The sequence below is a fragment of the Grampus griseus genome, assembly GCF_964374135.1.
Source record: "Grampus griseus genome assembly, chromosome: 1".
Lineage (NCBI taxonomy): Eukaryota > Metazoa > Chordata > Mammalia > Artiodactyla > Delphinidae > Grampus > Grampus griseus.
The window spans coordinates 71,577,501-71,598,426 of NC_139017.1; the positions used below are offsets into that span (position 1 = coordinate 71,577,501).

A 20,926-nucleotide genomic window follows, 5' to 3' on the forward strand; every position below is an offset into this window, starting at 1 on the left:
AAAGTAAATGTTCATGCAGAGTTTTGTGAAACAAGTATCAGTAACCACGGAAATCTGACAGACCTAGTTTTGCACTGTTTTACCAACGATTTGGAAGAATAGAACACAAACTACCAATTACACCCACAAACTTTATCAACATCAAGAGTACTGTGAACGATAACATTAACTCTCTGCACTTTCCCTGTGCCTAGGAGCTAATTCTACTTTACACATATTTTATTATTTTACTACACACCAACCCTGAAGGCAGATTTGGAGTTAACTAATTTTTATGTTCAGTTTTTCGTTTCTTGTTGATAAGGAACTAAGAAGAAGAACTTTCTGAAGGACACACAAGACACGGGAGATCGAGTCCAAACCTGAACTTGAAATATATGGTGTCCTTATCCTCTAACATAAGGCTGCCTAATGAGGTTGAAAATGCATCATCCATCCACGAGGTCTGTGTAAAAGTGCACAAAAACATCATCGCGTACAGACAGTGGTGTGAAATTCGAAAATCTAAGCTGGGTTTAAAAAAAAAAGGAAGAAAGAAAAAGCCGACCACTGAGCCGGTTCCTTCTTGGGTCCTAGGTCCGCAACACAGAGCCCGGAGGGAAGCCCCCCTAGGAGGGTTGCCGGCCCTACTGTCCTCACTCCCTACCTCATGGAGGCTGGGAGTCCCGCTCCTTTCCCTCATGGGTACAACCCCCGTGCCGGTTCACTTCCTCACCGAGAGTCGCGGACCAGCTCTCCCGACCCGGTAAACCGCAGACACTGTCAAGCGCTGGTTGCTCGGCGATCGTCCCGCAGCAGAGACTCAAGCTCGGGTCGTACGGCAGGAAGCTGCTCAACGCGCAGCCGCCGCGGCCTCCAACCACCGGCCAGCGGAGGGGCGCTAGGCCGCCCCCAACCAGCTCACTGCGGCCAGGACGAGGCAGGGGAAGGGAGCCGCGGCGTCGCGGCGCCGCGGCCAGCGAGGTAAGTAGTCATAAGTGTCTATCCGCCACTCGGGGTAACTCCTGTCCTAACGGCAATCTCTGCCGTCTTCGCCTGTCGTTTTCTCCCCCGCTTCTGCAGCCGACAGGAATGGAACAGTCCCGCGGGGGGATTGTGGGAGGCGCACGCGCGAGGGGTGGAGGGTTTGTGGGGGGGGGCCGGCGGAGGAGGAGGCGGCGGCGGCAGTGGCGGCGGTTGGTGGCAGTGGGGGCGGGGAAGGGGGGGAGGAGAGGAGAGGAGGTGGAGGAGGAGGCTTGGGCTCTCGCTGCCGAAGGTACGCGTGAGGGCCCGCGGTAGAGCTGGCTTGACAGGGGCCAAGGGGAAGTGGGGGACTGTGCGAGGAGGCGCCCCAGAGCGAGTGCGTACTGGCTGGCGGGCGCGCAAGGCGGCCGAAGGCGGTGGTTGGTGGGAGCAGCGAGCGACGAGCCCAGATACACTCTGGCGCGTGCGGGCGGCCGTGCGCGCTCCGCCGCCCGGGTCGGGTGAGGGGGGAGGACGAAGGGGGAAAACGCGAGGAGGGAGGAGTGGGAGGTGGGGGGGCACGAGGCGCCCTTCGCTCCCTCCCTCCCAAGGAGCTGCCGCCGCCGCCGCCGCTCTGCCGCCGCCGCTCCCGCCGCCATTTTGGGTTCGCTTTGCGGAGGGGGAGACGATCCTCGTCTCGGTTGCGGGACCCGCCTCCCCTTAGTTTCCCCCGCTTAGCCCCACGCCTTTCCCCTCTCCTCTCTCGCATTTCCGCCAGTCCGCTCACCCGCTGGCCGCCTCCTGACAAGCGGGAGGGATCCGCTGTGGACCAAGGGAAGCGGAGGAGCCTGGTGGCGGCCGCCCCCTCTTCCCCACTTCCCTGCACTCTCATCTCTCTCGGCCTCGGCCTCTGACACGGTGAGTAGAACCGCCTGGGGAGGCCTTTGGGCCTAGGTACTCCCTCAGCGACTTAGTCCTTGGCTTCCTGGGAGCTACTGTCATCTCCCGGACCTGGACCTCCGGGAGAGCGGTGGTAAGGATGGGGGAGGGGAGAGTAGGGAAGGGGATCCTGAGCTTACCGGGAAGTCCCTCCTGGCGGGGGTGAAGGGGTGTCCCTGACAGGCGGACTCCTGGCTTGGGGGAGGGGGCGGGAAAGTAAGCGAGTGGAGGCGGAGTCGCTGTGCCCCTGACAGGTTAGTTTGTTGTGGAGGTAGGATTGGGGCATCCCCCATAGTCCTGTTTGTTTCGTTTAAGGGATAAGAGCGGCAGGAGGAAAGATCTTCTGAGGGTAGTTTACGTGTACGATCAGATCTGTGGTGTCCCTGACACGCTGAACTGTATGTAGGAAGGATAGAATGATCTCAGTGTTACAAGTTTAATAAATGTTACTGGCTAATTTGTGCATTGAAAGACATGTTTTTGGTCTAGAAGACAGATGGTATGTTGGTGTATAGCGGCTGTGTTTGTGTGTGTATGCGAGGAAGGAAAGTGTTCCGGAAGAGTTTGCTTGTATTTGTATAAGTGTAATGGAGTTCCACTTATAAGTTAGTTTATTTTAAAAATAAAACTTGGGGTGTTCCCTGCTGGTTGATATGTATGTGTATTTTAGGGTTTGGGAGTGCCTTAATACTTGCTGGGAAAGAGAAGTCATGGCAGTATTTTAGAAATACAGCATGTAAATGTGGGGTCAGGGATGGGAGAAACTTGTCATAGCCAGTTCTTCTTAAGAATAGTCTGTTCCTCAGAATAGGGTGAACTGTGTAGATGTGAAGGCCCAGAACATTTTTACTTGAACAATTACTATGAGGGTATAAAGAATGGATGGCCTTCTTGTTGATCTGAGTTTATATTAACACTTTATAATGGAATAAAGCTTTTTTATTGTTCAGAATGCTCTTGCAGTTTGTTTGTGATCCTAAATAAATCTCTGTGAGAATGGTGGGATGGGTGTTTCCTCCCATTTTACAAAATAGCAAATTGAGGCATAAAGAGATAATTTTTCCAATGTCATGTGTTAAATTGGTGACAAACTTGGGTCTATAACAGATATTTTGACTACTAATTCAGTAGTATATTCACCATACCATGGCGTCTCGGGAGGTCTTTGTCAGGCAGATCTGAGTTTATTGGAAAGATAGGGGCATATTGACTGGTTGGATGGTATTCGGTAGAGATCAGTTGTGTCAGACAGAACATAGGTTGTCCTTGCCAGGTTAGCCTGTGAGAAATGGGTATTCCATGACTCTGTTACTTTCTGCTTATGGAGGAAGGATAGCATTTCTGACACTTTAGCTTGTATGTTTGAGGGAGGCATGTTTAACTTGTACCATAGCAGCTGCATGGGGGCTGACAGCTTAACTTTAAGGGAGGAAGGATCTTCTTTCATTCATTCAACAAATATTTGTTGAATAACTCTTCAATAAATGCTCCCTGCCTTGGTGTGGGAATAATCAAGGTGACCCTGTTGAAACAGCCTGGGTACATATGAGGGGATTTGTCTTTGACAGTGATAAATATTGAGACAGTGATACGTATTGAGTCGAGTGAGGCTCACAGGTCAGTGTGGAGTTGAAACTAGAAAACCTTCCTAAAAAGCCTATTCAGTTTGGAGGGAATTTAGATCTTCCAGACATTTTAATATGGAAGGATACAGGTGTATTTAAGCATCTAACAGGGTGACCAGTTTGTGGTACAGTGTGCCACCTTTTGCATTTTCTTTTGGCATTTCCAAGTAAACTGTTTTTGGGATCTGGAATTGTTGATGTTTGTGCCTGTGGATATTGGAACTTTTTGGCTTGGCTGAAGAAATTCTTCCAGAGGCTAATTTTGTACTAAGGATCCCCTCTATGAATATGAGGGAAGAATACTTGAATTAAGCCAACTTAACTATTTCTTGGAAAATGGAATGTTTTTGATTTGCTAGATTAGCAGTTCTTAAAAGTTTTTTGGGGTCACTTATTCTTCTGAGAATCTGTTGAAAAAACCCTCACTGTAGAAAATGAGCATGAGCACAGTCGCACGAATTAGGCATACAAATTTCAGAAACTTAAATTATAGTGAAGTATTGATAGAACCAATTTATATTCAGGTCTCATTTAAAAGCTTTTTTTTTAAAAAAATAGCTTTGTTTGGGGGTAGAGATGTTGGTACGAGTTTCAGGTGAGAGGTTCTTTGACAGTGTTTGAGCATGCTGACGATAAGGAGAACTTTAAGATCTTTGTTTTTTATTCTTTGTTTTTTATTCTTTGCAGATTGATTTCTCCAGTGTTAATACATGATTCTGAATTAGGTGATAAGAGAATATAACACAAATGTTTATAGCTTTATTCTTTTTCATTATAATAATTTGTATTCTCAAACTCATCTCTTTCCAGTTTTGCATTGGGACTGAGGTGTTTTGAAGCTCATCTCCTGGCATTTATCTTAGTTATAACAAACGTTATTGAGTTATTTTTATGCAGGGGACACAAAGATGAATAATATATGGCTTCTGTCCTTGAAGCTATTCTAATCCTGTTGAAGCTATGAATTGCGTGATAGTGGGGGCTTTCTAAAGGGCAAGGTGGATTGAAGCATGTTCCTAGAAGTTGAGATTTCATGACTTAGTTGCAGAGAGGTTTTGCTATTATTCTTAGGAAGTTACAAAGTCTTCACATTCTGTATGCAACTTTGTAGCTTAAAAAATGTGTTTTAATATCATTTGATATTTTGGGATGAAGAAACTCTTTGAAAAGGAGGCAAATGTTGGTAGCATTCCTGATCTTGTCTTGGATATATTTCTATAGTGAGTTTATGTAAAAAGGTCTTAATGTCATTTTGGATATGCATGTATATAGACAACACTTCTGGGATGAAATCCAGTAGCTATTTGACAGACTACCCATGAATCTAGTACTGAAAATTAAAAGTAATTACTGAATTTTTAAAGAAAAGAAATTCAGAAAGGTGTTTTAATAGTACAGATTACAGGATTCAGTAAGATAATGGAGATATCTTAAGAAAAATGGTCTGATTGTCTCTTTATTGTCATGTCCTCTGTGTAAGAATGTCATGTAAATTTGTGAAAAGTTTAATACTTTCTGTAATTTTTAATTTGGGTAGTTGGTTCATGGGTTGTTTTTTTTTTTTAAATAACATGTCATATGTGTGTGTAGTGTATCTATATCTGCATATGGATAACATATGTATATAGTCTCCTATAATGTATGAGATACTTCACAATTTAAAAAAACAATGCTTGCAGTAATTACAAAAAATACACAGGATCTTTAAGGATCGAGAATAGAAAGTGATTTCCATGTCCTATTCTTGAGTTGTATTCTAAAATGTGGAGTATAACTTCCCTATATCTTGCTAATAAGCACTGTGTCTTTATAGTATTAGCAGTACCACTTGAGGCTTTATTCTAAGTCTTCCATGCCTTACAAATAAAGAATCTGGACACATTCAGTCCTGCCTAAAATGATCTACCTGCACACAGTGGAAAAGTTTTACCATATGTGTAGGTGGTGCGTCTCCATTAAATAATTTCATATTCTTGAGTTATGCATGTTGATCTGAGTGTTTTAAAGGTAACATAACACCTTATATTACTTTATATTATAATCCACTGTGAGGTCTGCTTTGTGCCAGCCTTTCCAGAAGCATGAGATATCTTAACCCTGGCTATCATAAGAGAGGGAAACGAAAGTAGTTTTTGTTTTGAGCTATATTGCTAGTCTTTTTAAAAAAAATCATCCTTCTTTAAATTACTTGTAATTTATTTGGTTTATATTCTTTCGTTTGGAGAGGTTAGATTTTCATACTTATGATTTGTCGTCTTAGTTAATGATAATTGTCGTTTCATGGTTTAGAAATCACTTTCTTAAAAAAAAAGAAATCACTTTCTTAGTGACTGTCTCATTGGGGGTGTTGATGGCAGTGTGTTTTTTTTTTTTCCTTCTATTTTTTGGCCACACCACCCAGCTTGAGGGATCTTAATTCTCCAACCAGGGATTGAACCTGTGCCCCCTGCAGTGGAAGCTCAGTGTCTTAACCACTGGACCATCAGGAAGTCCCGGCAGTGTGATGTTGACACAACATGATAAATTATGGCTTCAAGTAATGATGAAATTTAACTAATAATCTTATTGCTATTTCAGAGTTCTGTTTCCTTCATTGAGCATCTAACTTTTTTATGTTTGAAGAGTATATAAAATTTTGTTTTTAGCATTAATAGTTTTTGCTTTCCATAGTTTTTAGTCATTTGCTCTCAGACATATGCAAGTTGATGACAGGAGTGTATACTTTTTTTTTTTCATTTAATTTTGTTCCTTTTTTTAAGTGTGGAAAATTTCTAACATATACAGAAATGAAAAGAGTAGTATAGAGTTCTCATGTACTTAACATCCAGCTTCAACAGTTATTCACACCCAGTTATCACACTATATCCCATCTACTAGCCTCTCTTCCTCCTCCCTCGCTTTGCTTATTTTGAAGTGAATCTTCCAGATGTTATATCACTTCATCCATAAATTCAGTGTGTACATTCTTTTAACTCTTAAGTGGGGAATTATTTCCCCATAGTTAGGTTTATATAACTTTTCAAATAAACTATCTGATGATAGTTGGAACTTCACTACTCATACCAAATACTTGCAATCTGTATTACCTGTCAATAGGAATTCCCTCTGCAAACTAAAAGAAATGAGCTGAATAGAAATTTACCTCACTGTCTTTAGATGTTTGCATTGAAAAATGCAGTTAGTTGCTATGTTTCCTAGAAAAGTTTATCAGCTTTTTTCAAACACACGAGTGAGAAATAATGTCTCTTAGTTCTTTTGTTTGTTTTGTTTTTTTAGTCATAGTGACAAGATGCTGAAAACATTTCCTGGTTGCTCTTGGTTCCTCTTGATTTTCTAACTGGATCTAGTTACCACAATGAAATCAGATGATACTGGTGATGTTGAATAGGAGCTGAAATTGGTCTAAAATCAACTTGCTTTATAAAGAGAATGAAATACACCTTGTTTTGAGTTTTGAAATTCTGTTTGTGGATGTTTGAAAATACATATCAAAAAAACCCACAAAATACATTTCATTGCTTAAACTGCTAAATATGAACCATGTTACAGAGCATGGTTATGATGAGTAGAAATACTGTAGAAAAAGAAAGTAAATATTCCTATTGAGTTATGAAGATGAAACAGAGTATAGAGATTTGAAGTGGTTGCCAGTAAAGTAGAATATAGATGTATATCCTTTCCTTCCAGAAAAGGCTGACAGATGAATGTGCATTCCATCACTAATGAAAATTTGGTCAACTTATCTTTTGTTACTTCTTTTGTTATAGTCCCACAGTAAATAAATCATGAATCTTTGACTTAATCTTCTTGTTTTACATTTTGTTCTATCTTTTCTACACTTGATACCAAATCACTCCTCTCATTCAGTTTTTTTTTTTTTTTTTTTTTTTGCGGTACGCGGGCCTCTCACTGTTGTGGCGTCTCCCGTTGTGGAGCACAGGCTCTGGACGCGCAGGCTCAGTGGCCGTGGCTCACGGGCCCAGCCACTCCACAGCATGTGGGATCTTCCCGGACCAGGGCACGAACCCGTGTCTCCTGCATCGGTGGGCGGACTCTCAACCACTGCACCACCAGGGAAGCCCCTCATTCAGTTTTATTTGTCCTAAGACCACAGGTGGACAGTGTGTCAGATTATAAAGGAGCTATATCATGGCTTCTTGGTGTAAATGACATTGAGAATGTGGTAGAGACATTCCTTATGATAAGGTTTCTTAAATTCAGCACTGCTGAAAATGAAAGCCCTAGAGTTTAAATAGTAACATTTAAAGCTTAACAGGGCTTAATGGAAAGAATTTAAAAGATTGTCTTCGAAAGAAAAACTACTAATTCTGACATTTGAGAAAATGGAGGAGTGAATTAATCATGTATAATCATTATGGGTTGAACAGTATTTTATATATATAATATATGTATATGAGAATACAAAGATTGGAGAATAAGAATCTCAAACAAGTAGAGATTCCATGTATATGATTGATAACTAAATGGTAACACAAGTTAGAAAGTTAAAGTTTAGGTGCAGAAGCGTATCAAAGAAAAAAGAGCAATCACCTTAAGACTGCAATTAGTTAGAGATTTAAGTTAATTATAAAAATAATTCTGAGTGTGTGTTTAAGGGGATAAAACCCCCTCAAGTGTAGAGCAAATCAGCGTTTAATTTCTTCTGAACAGTAATTCTTCTGTTTGTTCATTGATTCATCCATCATTCAGCCAACTAACATTTTTTCAGTACTTACTCCATTAGCATTTCTGTGCTTAGGTGTTGGGGAAAAAATTAGGATTTTTTTTTGGTTTGTTTTTTGCCTGAAGCGAATTGTGAATCTAGTAAGAGGAACATCATGTTAACAAACTTAATATATGATGTAATACATTTCTCCCAGGTAGAGAGGGGAGAAAGTTATTAAGTCTGTGGGGAGAAAGGAAAGGTTAGGGATGGCTTCTGACCAGTGGGAAGAGACAGGTTTTAAAGGATAAATATGAGTTATTCAATAAGGTATAGCAAGAGCATTCTAGGTAGAGGAAGATCATCTGCAAGGGTATGAAAGTGAATATATCATAGCAGAATGAGTTCAGGGGACTGTAATTTGAATCACTATAGAACTTTCCACCCATTCCCCTATGATTTCCTGTGTCTTCAGTGCTATATAAGGTTGGCTTTTGTGCTTAGAGATCATCAAAAAAATAAAGATTGAACTATGTTCAGTACACTCTACTTACACAAAATAGTATATTCTTACAGTTAAAGGTAATTTTAACAAAGATTCAAATGAAGAAAATAATTGGTTCTCTTTTAGTTACTCAGAAAATTTTTACTAGAATACACTCCTTCAGCATTTTAATTAATCGGACCTTGTCTACAGTAGTTACCCAGGCAAATAAAATAATGTGTAATTGCTTTTCTTAATAATGAAAAATCTCCCAGCCTCCACATTGGTATATTTCTCCTCAATTTGTTGCAAATTTCAAATAGTGGTTAAGACTGTGGACTCTAAAATCTGATTGAGGGATTTTCCTGGTGGTCCAGTGGTTAAGACTCTGCGCTTCCACTGCAGCGGGCACGGGTTCAATCCCTGGTCGGTGAACTAAGATCCAGCAAGCCACGCAGTGTGGACCAAAAAGAAATCAAATTGAGTACGCTCAGATTCCAGTTTTGCTACTTACTATGTAACCTTTAGCAAAATAATAAAATACTTATGGTCTTTGGTTTCCTTGACTGTAAAATGATGGTAATACTTATAGCAAAGGATTGTTGGAGGATTGTATGAGGTAATATGTGTAAGTTCTTAGCTTAATTTGTGTCATGTAGCAAGTGCATAATACAGATTTGCTGTTATTTCATTTCCTGAAAAGAGAAATTTTTTAAGGAAAGCAAATGACCTCCCTTATATATATTTCCTATAGGAGGTAAGAATATGTAAAATATATTTGTGAAAGTGTGTATAAACAACTTATTTACATGTATACATGTTTTTTCCTGATTCTTGGTTTATCTTATTTTCCTCACATGTGAATTCTACTTTTGTTTTTTTCCACTTAACTCCAGGTTAGGTGTTTGTGTTTGGCTTCATTTTACCTTCTTACCAAATCAAGGATTTGTCTCCAAAGTGAACAGGAATATATCTCACTGTGTGAATATTTTGGGGTGGAGAACCTTAAGTCTTTGAACAGAATTGGGTTTAGTTATGACAGTTCTCTTTTTAAAGCTGATCACAGGACTTCCCTGGTGGCGCAGTGGTTAAGAATCCGCCTGCCAATGCAGGGGCTACGGGTTCTCGCCCTGCTCTGGGAAGATCCCAAATGCTGTGGAGCAACTGAGCCCATGTGCCACAACTACTGAGCCTGCGCTCTAGAGCCTGTGAACCAAAACTACTGAGCCCATGTGCCACAACTACTGAAGCCCACACGCCTAGAGCCTGTGCTCTGCAACAAGAGAAGCCACAGCAATAAGCCCGCGCACTGCAACGAAGACCCAACTCAGCCAAAAATAAATAAATAAATTTATTATTTTTTTAAAAAGCTGATTAGTATTTCCTTTGATTTTTAGGAGCCCAGTATAGTCTTCTAAAGCAGAACCCATGTCTTTTATTAAACCACCTCATTTGATTGAGAAAAAAGACCAACGTGTATTCACTGAGTGATTATTATGTGCCAGGCACTAGGATACGGTCACGAACAAAATAAGGTCCTTGGGCATTTTCCTTTTCCTTCTCCAGGACAAGATCTTTCAGTATTGATTTAACATATTGCTACCATCATATTACATGTGGTTCAAGCAAAACTCATTCTTAAGGTATAGTAAAGATTTCTTGGGATACATTATTTTATGCCAGAGCAAACCAATTCTAGGAAAAAATCTCTAACTCTTGAGGAATCTTTATCGTATGCCTGTGGTTTATCAAGGCAGTCCATTGGACAGTTAGGCCTTTGGGGTATCAGTGGGTTAAGTCCTCTGTTCAGAGTCAGATAAAAACCATCATTCTGCCTCCTGTGCCTTCCAACAGAAGGCGTTCAACAAGTATTGATTGTATACAGTTGGCCCTCCATATCGTTCTGCATCTGCGGATTCAGCCAACCACAGATCAAAAATATTTGGGGGAAAAGAAATTCCAGAAAGTTCCAAAAAGCAAACATGAATTTGCCTCATTCCGTCAACTATATAGCATTTACATTGTAGTATTTACAGCTATTTATGTAGCATACACATTGCATTAGATATTATAAGTAATCTAGAGATGGTTTAAAGCAGCAGTCTCCCACCTTTTTGGCACCAGGGGCTGGTTTCGTGGAAGACGATTTTTCCATGGATGGGCTGGGGATGGTTCAGGTGGTAATGTGAGCGATGGGGAGTGGCAGATTAAACTTTGCTCACTCACCCGCTGCTCACCTCCTGCTGTGTGGCCCGGTTCCTAACAGGCTGCGGACCACTACGGGTCTGCAGCCTGGGGGTTGAGGACACTTAGTTTAAAGGATAGAGGAGGATGTGCTTAGGTTATATGGAAATACTATGCCATTTTGTATAAGGGACTTGAGCATCCCTTAGGTTTTGGTATGTGTAAGGGGTCTTGGAACCAACTACCTGCAGATACCGAGGGAGAACTGTACTTTATGCCAAGTACTGTGCTAAGCCCGGGGGATAGAGCAGTGAATAATGATAGGCAAGAATCACTGCCATCATGGTACTCACTTTCTAGTGAGTGGTAAGATAGATATTGTATACATGGATATGATGTCATAGCATTCCAGTGATAAGTGTTCTGTTTTTTTTTTTTTTTTTACTATTTATTTATTTGGCTGTGTCGGGTCTTACTTGCAGCAAGCATGGTCTTCGTTGTGGCACGCAGGATCTTTTAGTTGCGGCATGTGGGCTTTTAGTTGTGGCATGTGGGATCTAGTTCCCTGACCAAGGATCAACCCAGGCCCCCTGCATTGGCAGCACGGAGTCTTAACCACTGGACCACCAGGGACGTCCTTCAGTGATAAGTGTTGTAAAGGAAATGTAAACAAGGTAAGGGGATATTAGGTAGTTAGGGAAGTCCTTTGAGGCAGTAGTATTTGAGCAGAAATCTGAATGATACGAAGGACCCCATGAATCTATCTGGGGCATAAGCATAAGTGCTGAGGCAGTAGTGTGGTGTATTTCAGAAATGGGAAAGAGCTGGGACAGAGTAAACAATGTAGGGAAGAATAATAGAAAATAGGGAAAAGAGGTAGCCAGGGCCTAGATAATGTAGGGACTTTTAAGACTTGACTAAGTGTCTAGGTTTTATTCTGGACTTGATAGGAAGCTTTTGTGGGGTTTTGAGCAGGGAAATGACTTGGGCTAATATATACACTTTGGAAGGCAACAGTAATGCAACCAGAGTGATCAGTCAGTAGGAGGTTGTGATATTTGAGGCAAGAGATGATTATGAGTTGAACCTAAAGTGTTATCAGGGAGATGGATTTGGGGATATATTTTGAAGGTAGTAGGGAGGATAACCTGGATTGGATGTGTGGTCTGAGTAAAAGAGTAAGTCAAGAATGATTCCAGTGATGGCCTTAACATTTGGATGCTATTTACTGAGATGACGAACACTGGGAGAAGCAGGTTGCGGGAATGCAGATATTAAGTTTGGTTTGGATATACTGACTTCAAGTTTTCTATTAAATGTTTCTGGTTGAGATATTGAGTAGGGCAGTTGGGTATCTAAGTCTCAAGGTTGGGGCAAATGTAAATTTGGGAGTTGATCAGTGTAGAGATGCTGTTTAGAGCCATGGGACTTCATGAGATTACCTGGATAGTGAATGTAGAGAAGAGATGAAGTTCTTGGACTGAGTTGTGGAGTATTCTTGACACTTACTAAAAATGCCAGGGTTGAAAGAATCTTTTGATAATTTTAGGGATAATACTTTGCTGACTAAGAAAACCTAGCAAGTACTAACTAGTCAAGACATAGAGACAAAAATAAAATGGTTGAGGAACAAGTTGCTATTCTTTTATCTGTTAAATAGCTCTTTGTGTCGCAGAGCTCAGAACACTCATTTTATGTGAAATTAAGAACCAGAGTGCCTATTTCTACTTGGTTACTCTGAAAAGATGGCCAGAATAGTCATTAGCTTCCTAGATATCTGTTGTGGAGGGCAACATAAGGTAAAACAAATAAATACAAGTTTATAAAGTAATGAATGAGGTGTCAAAAGAGATGAAGCTGCTTACTCATTAACAACCATTTCTAGCTTTGAAAATTTACAGAGTAAGAATGAGATCAAGCTGTCTCCTAATTTCTTATGTAGCCTATCATTGGGCATTGTTATACCTTCCTTTTATTAAGCTGGTTTTTCATCTGTGCACTTAATTAGTCAACATACCTAACCTGCTAGAATACATTTGTAAGATGTAACTAATACTTGTAACTCTTAGGGGCTTAATATCATTTAGGTCGACTTACTGCATTTTGCAGGACATGTTTTTCTGGATGTGGGTAAAGATCTATGTAAATACATTTGAGGTGTCAGAAATTGGAAGGAACAGAAATGACAGACAACAAAAGCAATCACAGTGTATAGGTTTTTTGTTTTGTTTTGGGTTTTTTTTGGCTGCATTGGGTCTTCGTTGCTGCGCGTGAGCTCTGTCTAGTTGCAGTGAACGGGCTACTCTTTGTTGCGGTGCCCAGACTTCTCATTGCTGTGGCTTCTCATTGCGGAGCACGGTCTCTGGGCACGCAGGCTCGGTAGTTGTGGCTTGCGGGCTCTAGAGCGCAGGCTCAGTAGTTGTGGTGCATGGTCTTAGCTGCTCCACAGTATGTGGGATCTTCCCAGAGCAGGGCTCGAACCCATGTCCCCTGCATTGGCAGGGGGATTCTTAACCACTGCGCCACCAGGGAAGTGCCTATGTTTTTTGTTGTTAAAAACCTATCAGGAACCCTCTTAGCTAATGCATGAAACATATCCTCTTGCTTGAGCACATGACTTCACACTTGCCGATCCACCTCTACCATTAGGAAAATGTAGGGCCCATCTGTTGAATTGGCACTGTGCCTAAAGGCTGGTAGTTTTGGACTTCGTCAGTCCAGGAAAAGGAATTAATTCCAGAACATTAAGGGGAAACTTTTCTAGTAACAACATATTCCCTGGAGTTTTTCTGATCTCTTGTTGCTGTTTTACAGAAATCACCAGAGAATTAAGGATCCATATCATGTATGGATCCTAAGTCTAAGTCAGAATTATCATTTGTATATATTAGAGAGCCTGTTCTCTTCCATGTAAATGGTGTCCTTAAGAAAACATTAACAAAAATTTCCAGATAGTTAGAGGCAATCTTCTTAAGTAGAATTGAGATGTTTAAGAAAGTAGTATGATTGGGATTCAGATAAGCCTCGAAAAATATTTCTAGATGAATCTGTTCCACACAAATTTGGAAACTATTGACTGAGACTTAGAACTAGGTGATTAAAAGTGGCTACCTCCAAGTTTCTTGTTTCATAAGCATCTTAATTATGAATGTTATGGAATGACAGTTGCATTATTTACTTGTTCTTCAACAGGAATTGCATTTAAAAATGGACATAAACTCACATGGGATGGTGGTGGTTAGATGGTGGTTTAAGTAAATCTTTGCTGTACTGTCTGTTATCTGGCCACCTTCTTTTTCTCTTCACCATTTTGATAATGCAATAATTTATGGAGAATCATTAGTTAAAGCAACATACCAGTGTTAGAATGGCAGACTGGGTATAAGAAAAGTAATTCTCCAAAATCAGTAAAATGGCAGCAAAGTGATAATCGTGACCCACCCTGATTGGCTTCCAGCATACAGTTACCAAGCCTCCCTAGCTATATCCCACACACATCTCTGAAATGCATGCGATTTCTGAATCCAAACCTGACCATGTGCCTTGGCAGGACACACTCTTTAGCACTCTTCAAGATCCTGCCTACCTCTTTAGCTTTGTGTCTCACTGGGCTTCCTACCCTTGTGCTTCAGCTGTTTGGAACTGTCATCATTCCCATACACGGTTCGTTTATATCTCCATGACTTTCATGTTCCTCCCAGTGCCTGGCCGCTTAGAGAACACCCACCCAACTTCTGAGACAAAGTTCAAGTTGATGCTGTGAAGCCTTACCTGGGCACCTCCCCTCTTTTGGTGAACAGTATGCACTCATTTGTCTTTGGCATATACCTAGGAGTGGAATTGCTGGGCCACAGGGTAAGCATATTTTTATCTTTAGCAAATACTGTCAAACGGTTTTCCAAGTTGATTTTATGACTTTATAACTTTATCAGGCTCTACATCTTCCCCAGCTTTTGGTGTTGCCATTCTTTTAAATTTTAGCCGTTTTGGTGGGTAATAGTATTTCATTGGTATTGATTTGCATTTCACTGATGACTGGTGAGTTTAAGCAACTTTTCATGTGTGCGTTGGATGTTTGGACATCCTCTTGTGAAGTACCTGCTCTTAATATATATTCTGAATGCAATTCCTTTCTCAGATATATGCGTTGCAAATATCATCATCCAATGTATGGCTTCCCTTTTCACTCTCTAGGTGGTGTCTTTTGATGAACAGAAGTTCTCATTTTTCATAAAGTCCCATTTGTCTTTTTTTTTCCTGATCTAGTTTGAAGAGGCATGTAGTTGTGGGTAGGAGGAAATGGAGAATTACTTATTAATAGGCATAAAGTTTCTGTCAAGCAAGATGAATAAGCTCTAGAGATTTATTGTATAGCATTGTATGTATAGTCAACAATAGTGTATTGTACACTTAAAAATTTGGTAGATCTCATGTTAACTGTTCTTACCACAATAAAACAAAATAATAAAAAGATAAAGAGGTGTGTAGTAGGTGGCAGTCTATTGAATGGAAACAAAAAGGAGAGGAATACATTAAGGAAATAGCTAGTCAGTATTAAGATAATGGAGTTAGAAAGTACATCCAAAAGCTATTGGGTTAGTTTTCTCAATTTCATGTATATATGAACAAGACTTGAGAGGTGTGTGCTTATGGTACTTATGTATATTTCAAATCTTTTAAAAATATGTTTTTATTGGATTTGTGTTTCATTATAAAACTTACACAAATTCTGTAACAGGGCAAGGAAAAAAATATTTATAAACAAGATTTTTCCCGTTTACTTCCAAACCTTTTCCCCTAAAATAACCAGTGCTATCAGTTGATGTATAATCATTCATATTTATTTCTATGTGCATACAAATACATATTTTTTTCTACTCTTTACAAATATGAGCTCATGCTTGCATTTTTACTTAAAAATAGCATACATGGCTGTATATTTGTGTGTGAGTATATATATATTTAACTGTTTTTGTGTATGTAGCACATCAAGGACTGCTATAAGTATCCTTTTATTGGTGCTTTTATTTTTCTATGATAGAAAAGATCACTTTCCAAAATGATGGTGGCCACTAGTGCCCTCTTTCCCACCTTGCCAGTATTAGTTGTTATCAGTCTTAAATTTCAACCAAAGTGATGAGTGAAAAATATCTTAATTCACACCTCCCTGACTACCAGTGAGGTAGATCATCTTTTTATGTTTCTAATTATTTCTATGTCTTCTGTAATTGCCTGTGCATATCTCTGTATGTCTTTTCTTACGTACTACTTTATAGAATAACTTTGTATGTTAGAGATATTAATCCTTTTTCATGTTCATTATATTTTCTCCCAATCTGTTGTTTGTCCTTGATTTTGTTTACATCTTACATCACGGTATATAATGCTTTTATGTAATCAAATTGGTCACTTTTTTTCCTTTATGGTTTCCTGATTTGCTTAAGGTTTCTCAACCATAGGCTATAGAAATATTCACCAATACTCTTCAAGTGCTTTTATTTGTACATGTAGCTCTTAAATCCATGAGGAAATTATTCTTTTTTTAATTAATTAGGCTGCATTGGGTCTTCGTTGCTGTGCCTGGGCTTTCTTGTTGCAGTGAGTGGGGGCTACTCTTCGCTGCAGTGCACAGGCTTCTCATTGTGGTGGCTTCTCTTGTTGCGGAGCATGGGCTCTAGGTGCACAGCTTCAGTAGTTGTGGCATGCGGGCTCAGTAGTTGTGGCACACGGGCTCAGTAGTTGTGGCACACGGGCTTAGTTGCTCCGCGGCATGTGGGATCTTCCCGGACCAGGGCTTGAACCTGTGTCCCCTGCATTGGCAGGCGGATTCTTAACCACTGTGCCACCAGGGAAGTCCATGAGGAAATTACTCTTGTGTTTAATGAGGAATGGTTCTAACTTTGTCTTCTCCAAGTAGATAACCAGTTAGGTCAACATGCAACAAACATATCAAATAACTCAGCTTCTTGCCATATTGAAATCTGTTAATTGAAAAAGGTTTTTTCAGGACTGCCACTAGTCCATAATCTGTTTTTATGTAAACTAGGAAGGGAATCCCTTCCACAAGAAACTTTATTTTGATCCACCAGAAAAATGTTAAATAGCTTTATTGAGATATGATTCATGTACTATACAATTCACTAATTTGAAGCATACAGTTCAGTGGTTTTTAACATATTCATATAGTTAATGCAACCATCTCCACTATCTAATATTAGAACATTGCATCTTGGTACCCATAGTCACTCCCCATCCCAGGTATTCCCCTTTTACCCTAGCCCTAGGTAACCACTAATCTACTTTCTGTATGGGTTTGCTGGGTTTGGACATTTCATACAAATGGAATCTTACAATGTTGTCTGTTGGAACTGGCTTCCTTCATTTAACATAATGTTTTCAAAGCTCATCTATGTTGTAGCATGTATCAGTACATCTGGCCCTCCATATCCATGGGTTTCACATCCGCACATTCAACTAACCATGGATTGAAAATGTTTGTTGGGGGGGGCTTCCCAGGTGGCGCAGTGGTTGAGAATCCACATGCCAATGCAGGGGACATGGGTTTGAGCCCTGGTCCGGGAAGATCCCACATGCCGTGGAGCAGCCAAGCCCATGCGTCACAACTACTGAGCCAGTGCTCTAGAGCCCACGAGCCACAACTACTGAGCCCACGAGCCACAACTACTGAGCCCACATGCCACAACTACTGACACCCGTGCGCCTAGAGCCCATGCTTCACAACAGGGGAAGCCACTGCAATGAGAAGCCTGTGCACCGCAAAGAAGAGTAGCCCTACTCGCCGCAACTAGAGAAAGCCTGCGTGCAGCAACGAAGACCCAGCACAGCCATAGATAGATAGACAGACAGACAGATAGAAAGAAAGAAAGAATGTTTGGGGGAAAGAATTCTGGAAGGTTCCAAGCAGCAAAACTTGAATTTGCTGCATACAGCTGTTTATACAGCATTTACATCTTATTTACAACTATTTATGTAGCATTTACATTGTATTAGGAATTAGAAGCAATCTAGAGATGATTTAAATGCATGTAGGTTATACACAAATACTATGCCATTTTATATAAGGGGCTTCAGTATTTTCGGATTTTGGTATTTGTAGGGGTTCTGGAACCAGTTATCCGCGGATACTGAGGGATGACTCTACTTCATGCCTTTCATTGATGAATAACATTTCATTGTATGGATAATGTTCCTGTGAACATTTGTGTACAAGTTTTTGTGTAGATAAAATTTTTTACAATATTTATTTATTTATTTATTTTTGGCTGCGTTGGGTCTTTGTTGCTGCACGCAGGCTTTCTCTAGTTGCAGCGAGCGGGTGCTATGCTTCCTTGCTGTTTGCGGGCTTCTCGTCGTGGCTTCTCTTGTTGCAGAACATGGGCTCCAGGCACGGTGGACTTCAATACTGTGGCACGCGGGCTCAGTAGTTGTGGCTTGCGGGCTCTAGAGCGCAGGCTCAGTAGTTGTGGCGCACGGGCTTAGTTGCTCTGCGGCATGTGGGATCTTCCCGGACCAGGGCTCGAACCCGTGTCCCCTGCATTGGCAGGTGGATTCTTAACCACTGCGCCACCAGAGAAGTCCAAGATAAATGTTTTCATTTCTCTTGGGTATATGCCTAGGAGTGAAATTGCAAGGTTATGTGGTAACTGTTTAGCCTTTTGAGTAACTGCCAGACTGTTTTCCAAAGCAGCTGCACTATTTTACATTCCGACTCCAATTTTTTCACAGAAAAGTTTTATGGAAAATAAATATAATGTATTTACAATGTAAATGGTACCCTCTTGGAAACGACTCTTTTGTTTAGTGTATAACCAAGTGGATTGGCCCTGAGTTGACAGCGCTTAATCCTGGTCAGAGTGTAATAATTCACTAATGAGAAAATCTTTCTGACGTTAACTTCTGCTTCCCTCCTGTTGCCATTTTAGAATTCCCTAGGGATAGAGTTCAATGTCCCTACATGTTCCTTGCAACCATGGACCCATCCCTCCTTTTTAATTTAATTTTATTTATTAAAAAAAATTTTGTTTGTTTTTTTGTTTATTTATTTTGTCTGCTCTGGGTCTTAGTTGTGGCATGCATGCGGGATCTAGTTCCCTGACCGGGGATTGAACCTGGGCCTCCTGCATTGGGAGTGAGGACTCTTACCCACTGGACCACCAGGGAAGTCCCCATCCTTCCTTTTTTTAAAAAACAGTTGAAGTTATATATATTCGATTTGTATTAACTTTGCTTGTCAGGAAGAATTAAGTAAGCTTTGATTAGATTATCTGTCTGACAGTCAATGAGTATAGTTTTTTCCTAAGGATTAGCTTTGGGAATTCTTTCTGTGTATATTTTCCTCTTGTGGCTTACTAATTATAATTTATGTCTGCTATTTCACTTTCCTGTTCTGAATTTCTGAAGTAGTTTGTTGGTATAATAAGTATTTCTTTGGTCATGAGACACATTCTTTCCTCCCAGTTTAATGTTTCTGAAAGTAGGAAATAATACAACTGATAATTACATTTAATGTGGTAGTGGCTTATAAAAAAATTTCCTCCTGAAAATGCGGTCATTGATTCATGAAGCCTCTTAGAATCAGTGGCATCTTGGAATTTAAGAAATATATACAATACATAAATATAAAAATAGCTAGATTTACTGGTGATTAGTACTTTGAAAGTTAGGAATTGTTGGTGATTGTCCCTGTCTTTTAAATAAAGGGTTCTGTAGCTGAGTAAAAAAGCTTAATTTGTCCAGCTTTTTAAGTGTAGTTTTTGTTGTATAAGTCATTTAGGGACATAGTTTAAAATTTTTTGGTATCTTCATGAAGATATTTTAGCTTTTTCTGATTTCAGTGACTTATGTAACATCAGTGATTCAGTGGTTTAATGTAAAACATCTTAAACCAGTTAGGAAACTGCTTACTCTTTTACTGGTGATATACATAGAGCTTATTTTTTAAGTTATAAAAGCAGTATGAGATTAAATAGTGTTTAGACAATTAAAATATCAGTTCTGTGCTTCCCTGGTGGCGCAGTGGTTGAGAGTCCACCTGCCGATGCAGGGGACACAGGTTCGTGCCCCGGTCCGGGAAGATCCCACATGCCGCGGAGCAGCTGGGCCCGTGAGCCATGGCCGCTGAGCCTGTGCATCCGGAGCCTGTGCTCCGCAACGGGAGAGGCCACAACAGTGAGAGGCCCGCATACAGCCAAAAAATTATATATATATACACACATATATATATATGTGTATATATATATCAGTTCTTTAATATTTCAATTTTCATTTTGTCTGTTCTCTATATACGTGATTAAAAATATAGTAATATGCATGTTGGCTTATTCAGTCAATAGATACTTATTGAATGCCTTTTATGGTCCAGGAACTTTACTAAGGATATAGCAGTAATAAGGCAGATAGGATTCTTATTCTCATGAAACAAATGGTCTAGTGTAAAATATGGATATTAAGCATATAGCTTACTGGTATGATAAGTTTTAAGGGACTTACAGTATGCTATATGACCCCCTAACAGGGAGATCTCCCCTGGTCTAGGGGGTTAGGAAATGTCTCCCTGATAAAGTGACCTTTAAGCTGAGATGGAAAGGATGAGTAGAAGTCATCAAAGAAGCAGGTAGAAAAGAGTACTAGGCAGAGAGAAGTAACTATGTTCTCCTAGAGGGAGGAAGACAGAGACATTTGGGGAACTGAAAAGTACTTAGAACACTTGTATGTCACACATATGTTACTGCTTTTGGGGCTTTTATTTGCCCCTGCTGTGCTTATAGAAGAGAGGGAAGAGTGTGGCTAGAGTTAGGTAGGGGCTGATAATAACAAAAAAGTAAACGTAAACAGTGGTGTGTGTGTGAAGTACTTTTGTAAGTACTACTCATGTATTAGTTCATTGAACCCTAACAACAGTTTCTATTCATGGATGAGAGAACAAGGCATAGAGTGCCTTGCCCAAAATTAATATACCAGAACTGGGATCTGAGCCTGTGCATTCTGGATCCAGAGTTTGTGTCTTTAACTACTGTACCATACTGAAAATTTAAGTTATAAATTATGATTAGGATAAGGGAGTTTTAT

At 40.3% G+C, this 20,926-nt stretch overlaps 2 protein-coding genes across 7 annotated transcripts in view; one reads left to right on the plus strand and one right to left on the minus strand.

Moving 5' to 3' along the window:
- The window catches only part of DAP3 (death associated protein 3), a gene marked incomplete at its 5' end in the record, with an annotated part of 29,339 nt that extends 28,286 nt beyond the window's left edge, over positions 1–1,053 (minus strand). The window contains one exon of one of the 3 annotated variants that reach the window (XM_082650666.1): positions 716–1,053. Coding sequence is in view for 2 of the 3 variants with exons in the window: in XM_082650667.1 (XP_082506793.1) it covers positions 631–682 (52 nt within the window). Of the gene's footprint in view, positions 1–630 lie in introns of all 3 variants that reach the window. The other 2 variants (XM_082650665.1, XM_082650667.1) reach the window with 2 other exon arrangements.
- Positions 1,054–1,201: 148 nt separating this feature from the next.
- Positions 1,202–20,926, plus strand: part of ASH1L (ASH1 like histone lysine methyltransferase) — a 206,190-nt gene continuing 186,465 nt past the window's right edge. For 2 of the 4 annotated variants that reach the window (XM_082650630.1, XM_082650633.1), the window contains exons 1-3: positions 1,202–1,255; positions 1,721–1,860; positions 14,539–14,692. The gene's annotated coding sequence lies outside the window, so the exon portion shown is untranslated. The remainder of the gene's footprint in view (positions 1,256–1,720; positions 1,861–14,538; positions 14,693–20,926) is intronic. The other 2 variants (XM_082650631.1, XM_082650632.1) reach the window with 2 other exon arrangements.